This window comes from Chinchilla lanigera, unplaced genomic scaffold (genome assembly GCF_000276665.1).
Source record: "Chinchilla lanigera isolate Chin_1 unplaced genomic scaffold, ChiLan1.0 scaffold00050, whole genome shotgun sequence".
NCBI lineage: Eukaryota > Metazoa > Chordata > Mammalia > Rodentia > Chinchillidae > Chinchilla > Chinchilla lanigera.
Window position 1 is genome coordinate 12,706,972 of NW_004955451.1, and position 6,181 is coordinate 12,713,152.

Consider the following 6,181-nt stretch of genomic DNA (forward strand, 5'->3'; position numbering starts at 1 on the left):
CCGCCACCCCAAGGCAAACGGGGAAAGATGCGCAGAGCGGAGGAGTCTGGGCCAAGCCAGGGGGCTGGGCTCCCCACCCCGGGCCGGCAGCCTCGCGGGGAGGCCTCTTGTGGAGCGGGAAGAGTTTGGGGCAGCTGGGTTGAATTTACCCAAATCTAATAACCCGGGAACCTATTGAAGGCCCTGGGGGCTGGGGGGAGAGGACAGTCTCGAATATTCTCCAAACTTCCCCCCTCCCTCGGGTGCCTTCTTTCCAAAAGTCTTTGAAGAAAGATGTTTTTGACGCTTCCATGTCGCTCTCAGATGGATGGGCTGTGGGTGATTGAAGTGTCTTTGTCATGCTAATGCTCGGGGGGTGATGGATGGGCACTGGGGCTGCCAAACTCTGGCCTGCTTAGCCCATTGGCCTGGGAGCGATCACATGTGCCCCCCCCACCCCCACTCCCTACCCCCTTCCTGGGGGACCGCTGCCCAGGCGCGCTGGCCCGGCCATGGATGTGGGCCTCAGCGCTGTGACATACTGCGGAAAGGTTGTAGGGCAAGAGGGTGTCTCCCCGAAACGGGCTGACCCTCCTGCGGCCTCCACGCATGGACTATAATAGGATGAACTCCTTCTTAGAGTACCCACTCTGTAACCGGGGACCCAGCGCCTACGGTGCCCATAGCGCCCCAACTTCCTTGCCCCCCAGCTCCAGCCAGGCGGTTGACAGCTACGCAGGCGAGGGTCGCTATGGTGGGGGGCTGCCCAGCCAGGCCCTCCAGCAGAACTCGGGGTACCCCAGCCAGCAGCTGCCTTCAGCGCTGGGGGTGCCCTTCCCCAGCTCCGCGCCCTCGGGGTACGCCCCAGCCGCCTGCAGCCCCAGCTTTGGGCCTGCTCAGTACTACCCTCTGGGGGCATCGGAAGGAGATGGAGGCTACTTTCACCCCTCAAGCTACGGGGCCCAGCTGGCGGGCTTGCCCGACGGCTACGGAGCCGGCGCGGCGGGCCAGGGGCCCTACCCTGGGCCGCAGCCCCCGTACGCCAGCGAGCAGGCAGCCAGCTTCGCACCGGCCTACGCGGAGCTCCTCTCCGAGGACAAGGACGCGCCCTGCCCGTCGGAACCCAGCACCCCCACGGCCCGCACCTTCGACTGGATGAAGGTGAAGAGGAACCCGCCCAAGACAGGTAGGGCTCCGGCGCGGCCGCCCCTCCCCGCGCCCCGGCAGGGGGTGTCCTGGGCCTGGGCCGGGGTTTTCTGGTCTCAGCGGCTCTGGCAGAGGCTGTAAGTGCGCTCCGCAGTGTCTCGGGTGGGGGCGTGGGTCCCCCACCCCGCAAGGGTCGGGTCCCCCCAGAGCGGGCCTCCACGCACATCCCACTGCTGATCTGCGCTCCCGGGGTCGCCAGGGCCTGGGGCGCAGCGGGGGAAGAAGAAAAGCGGGGGAGGCTGCTCCAGCTCGGGGCCACCTGGGGTGCCGCGGGGCCTGGAGGTTGCACGGAGTGGTGCAGGAGGGTGCAGAGCGCGGCTGGGAGGAGCGGGGTGGGGGGAGACGAGGTGAGGACTGACGTGGCTTTTCCTCCCCGCCCCGCCCCCAGCCAAGGTGTCCGAGCTGGGCCCGGGCGCCCCCGGCGGGGTCCGAACCAACTTCAGCACGCGGCAGCTGACCGAGCTGGAGAAGGAGTTCCACTTCAACAAGTACCTGAGCCGCGCGCGGAGGGTGGAGATCGCCGCCACCCTGGAGCTCAACGAGACGCAGGTCAAGATTTGGTTCCAGAACCGGCGCATGAAGCAGAAGAAGCGCGAGCGCCAGGGAGGCGGCGTGGCGCCCGTCCCCGCAGGCTGCCCCAAGGAGGCGGCTGGAGACGCCTCGGACCAGTCCGCGTGCACCTCCCCGGAAGCCTCGCCCAGCTCCGTCACCTCCTGAACCCCAACCCCAGCGCGGGAGCCCTCTCCTGGGCACCCCAGCCTCACTGCCCTGGGGACCCCGGCCAAGGATGGGGCGCCAGTTTAGAGCTGCCTGAGGAGGGGCAGGGGGCCGGGAAACGCTATCCTCAGGTGTGGGGGCTGGCGGGGCTGGGGCCCCCCAAGGCTGGAGATCTTGCAGGACCAGAGGCCTGGGAGACACCCCCCACCCTGTCCAAGGTGCAGGAAAGGAAAGCGTGTCCCCCTTTGATCTGGGAATCCGTTCAAGGTCAACACGTGGGTGGGGTGGGGGTGAGGGTGAGAGCCCGGGGCCTCCAGCCTTCCCGGTTCTCCCTCCCTTCCAACTCGGGTAAATTCAGCACAGTGCCTTTGAGCCTCGAGGACCGTCCTCAGCACTCAGGACTGCTTTCTCGACCAGGATGGAGCGAGGGAGCGGGGCAGACAGAGAGGCCGTCCTCCCGTGTGGGAGGGGTTTGGGTGCGGGTGTGTTATCACCAGCCTTGATCCTCAACCCTTTCCGCAGTCACCGCAGACCTTACCACTGCACCAGCTGCCTTGAGATGACCAAAAAGCCCCCCATGAACCCCCTTCCAGAACGTTTTTGCACTAATGCTGCTCCCCAAGTTCTCTGCCTCCTCCCACTATCGACCTCATCAGGAAATGGCCAGAGGGTTGGCTTTGGGAACCCAACCCGGTACTTCAAAACCTTCTAGAACGCTGTGCCAGGCCTGCCCCCAGCAAGCCTCCAGCAGGAAGGGGTGGGCCTGCCCCCCCTATTTATTGCCTTCCGGAAAGCCCAGGAAATTCTTCCCCTTCTCCACCCCGACCCCTGGGGAAAGCCCGGGGAGGCCCAGGCGCAGAGGGAGACAGAGAGAGAGGGAGAGCGGGAGTCTCAGAGCAGCAGCCAGCATTCCTCGAACTTTGGAGTCTGTGGAGACACCATTTGAGTTTCTGGAAAACTGAGCCCCAAGCAGCCATGTTCTGTGTGTACCCCAACTACCTCATTTCAATAAAGCCTGTTTCCCCTCTCCCTTCCTGCTTCCGCTCCTCCGACGCCCTGAGCCCTGGGCGTGGGGTGAGGAGAGCTGGCTCTGCTGGTTGGGTTGGAAAAGCTGAGCCTCACATCAGAGGAGAAGGAGGAGGAGGACCCTGGGTGCAGACCCCAAAGGAATGGGCCCGGGCACCCAGGCTGGACAGGGCTCAGCCCACTGTTATCGGGAAAAGCCACCAAGCATGAGTAGAGGGTGGTGCGCAGATCTGCTTGGACAGGGTGAAAGATGGGGGCATTTGCAGTGGAAGGAGGGGGGAACGCTGCCTGCACCCCCCAGCACTTTGCTGGGTAGGGGTGGGGTGTGCAAGGCCCCTGCTCCTACTCGGGACAGACTCCCTGTGATACACACAAGAGCCGGCGCCCTTCTGCCCAGCCCCGCCATTGGGCCATCAAAGTCCCAGCGGCTGGGCAGGGTGCCTGGTCTCAGACCCCAAGTGCCTGTCGGCCTGGCTCAAGGTGACTTCCCCGGCCGAAGGAGGTGATCTGGGGGAGGCCACTGTGGGGTGGGTGAGGAGCCTGGGGCGGCCGAGATCCCCGGGATTCAGCGCTGACCTTTTTACCTCCAAGCACCCCTGGGTTTTCCAAACAAGCCGGTGGTGTGCCTGCGGCAGCTATTGTCCCTGCCAAGTCCCTCTGGCAAACCTTTGGCCCAGCGGAGGCAGGGGCCAGGCCGCCGGAAGCTCCGTGGCCTCCAGCAAACAGCCATCTCTCACTCATCCTGCAGGCCGTCAGGGTGACCGAGCCTCTGGGCCCCGGTTCGATGCCGGCCCACCCCCCACCCCATCCCGTGTGACCCTCCCCCCTGCGGCACCCCGGGGTACGGGGTCACCCAGGGGAGGGGGTCTTATCTGCTCCCCTCCCCATCGGTTTAATCTGTGACCTTTGAGAGAGAGACAGTGCAAAAGCAAAGGACGAGGAGCCTGCGTAAGCGGCTCCAGCCCTGGGTCCCTTCCCCGCGACGCTGGTGGCACTGCGGGAGAGGCAGTACTATCAATAACGGCACAGCCGGGCTGCAGAGGAAGGGCAGGGGTCGCAGGAGGAGGCCGAGCTTTCCCGGAGGCTGCCGCCCTGCCCTGTCTTTGAAAAAAAATCTATTAACTGCTTTTCTATATCTAATTGAAATTGCTACCAAGCTTGACTTCCCCAAAGAGGTCACCTTGACAGAGGGTACAAGCCAGGGTCTGCAGAAAGGAAACTCCTCTGGCTTGCAGTTGTTTACTACAAGCTGGCAGAGCCTTTGCTGGTGTCTGTGGGCCTCCACATTGTGTCCGTCGTGGGCCGGTGGGCCGAGAGTTGCGGAGGAAGTGCAGTGGTTAGGGCACAGCTGGACCTCAGGATGGTGGGGGGTGGGCCCAGGGGAGGGGCAGCTGGGACATTTGATTTTTGGTCACAGCAGAAGGGACCATTAGATTCCTCCAGGGGAGGGTGAGGCCAAATCAATTCTTCCTCACCACAGAGCTAGGCTCAAAAAAACTCACAGCGCCTCTTGAAATGCAAAGGTTAGGTCCCTTCCCCGGAATCCTACTCCCAGTCCAAGGCCCCAGACCCCAGTCTACAAGAAGACATTTATTTATTTGGAGAAGGAAAAGATCATGGCGTGTCGAGGACAAAGGAGAAGACAGAATATAAACGCAGCTGCATTTTGCTCGGGTTGACCCGCACTGTGGACTTCACTGCTGTACCCTCTCGCGGTGGACGCCAAAATGCTTCACTCATGGATTCCGCCATGCCTCGTAGATTCAGATGCTTTTTTTTCTTTTGCAAAAATTTGAAGGCCTGCAACCTCCTCAGCTCCATGCACTAGATCTCCAAAACATCTCCAGCTTTGGAAATAAAAACCTTAGGAGAGATTTCTCCCAAGCCCCGACTGATCTGGTTTGGGGGGGCGGTCAAGCCCCCACACCACCCAGCTCTCTGCACCATCTGTTTCTCAGCCCCAAGTGTGAATTTTCCTTGTTCATTTGCTTTTTCCCTCAGCATTTGTTCTCTCCACGTGAGGCCCTTTGATCTCCTGAACAAGACAGAAAGAAAGTTTCATGCCACTGGGAGCTGCTGGTCAGGAACTGGTGGGATAGGGTGGAAGAGCGTAGATGGGGAATCTCCCAAAGACTGAGATGAACGTGGTCAAGCTGAATAGCTGGGAGTGTGGCAGGAAAAGCTTGTCATTCCAGCACTCAGGAGGCTGAGGCAGGAGGATCTCGGAGAGCTGAAGGCCATAGTGAGTTCAAGGCCAGTGAGATCCTGTCTCAAAAAAAAAGAGAAAAGCTGGGCGTGGTGGTGCACGCTTGTAATCCCCAGCACTCAGGAGGCTGAGGCAGGAGGATCTTGGAGAGCTGAAGGCCATATTGAGTTCAAGGCCAGTGAGATCCTGTCTCAAAAAAAAAAAGAGAAAAGCTGGGCGTGGTGGTGCACGCTTGTAATCTCAGCACTCGGGAGGCTGAGGCAGGAGGATCGTTGCAAGTTCAAGGCCAGCCTGGGCTACAAAATGAGCTCAAGGCCAGCCTGAACTGCATACTGAGACCCTCAAAAAAAAGAGAGAGAAAAAAGAAAAAGAAAGAAAGGAAAGGAAAGAAAGTGGTCAAGTTGACACCGGAGTTGCATAATTCTCTGTGCTAAATTTCATTATTTACACTGTGGGGACAATATTGGTACCTGACTCATAGGATTGATGTTAGAATTAAGGGATTTAATACGTGTCAAATGCTTGGATCAGACTCTAATAAGTGAATGTAAACTATAACAATCACCATGATTAAGAAGAGATATGCTTGCTTTCCTTTTGATAGTACCCAACGGATTCTACGGTATGTCATGAACACACCCACACGTCCGCCTCCTTTATGGTTTGGTGCCCGGTGGGTGCGTGGGACTAGGGGCAGGTAGAAGGGATACCTTGGGCCACCTGTATGAAACCTTTTCCTTTTCATTCTCGGTCTGCCCACTGTAGAAGACAGCTGTAGTGGCCTCTTTCCCTCTCTCCCTCCCTTCTCATTTATAGCTGGGTCAGGCAAGGTTTCTGAACCACCCCTTGGCTTTCCTGTGTGCCCCCCTCCTATTAGCTGTGCAGGCTTATGCCTTTTTTTTTTTTTTTAGGCTCACGCCTTGTATTTCCACTTCTTTTGGTTTTAGATGCAAAATGGAAGATGTTATATACTAAATGATCTATATTAGAAGTACTTGGCCGGGCGTGGTGGCACACACCTGTAATCCCAGCACTTGGAAGGCTGGG

At 59.6% G+C, this 6,181-nt stretch overlaps 1 protein-coding gene across 1 annotated transcript; it reads left to right on the plus strand.

Moving 5' to 3' along the window:
• The first annotated feature begins 588 nt into the window (after nucleotides 1–588).
• On the plus strand, nucleotides 589–1,979 carry Hoxb1 (homeobox B1). Its single transcript, XM_005394243.2, has 2 exons — nucleotides 589–1,165; nucleotides 1,574–1,979. The coding sequence occupies exons 1-2, from the start codon at nucleotides 589–591 to the stop codon at nucleotides 1,900–1,902; spliced, it is 906 nt and encodes a 301-aa protein (XP_005394300.1). The 3' UTR covers nucleotides 1,903–1,979.
• The last annotated feature ends 4,202 nt before the right edge of the window (nucleotides 1,980–6,181 follow it).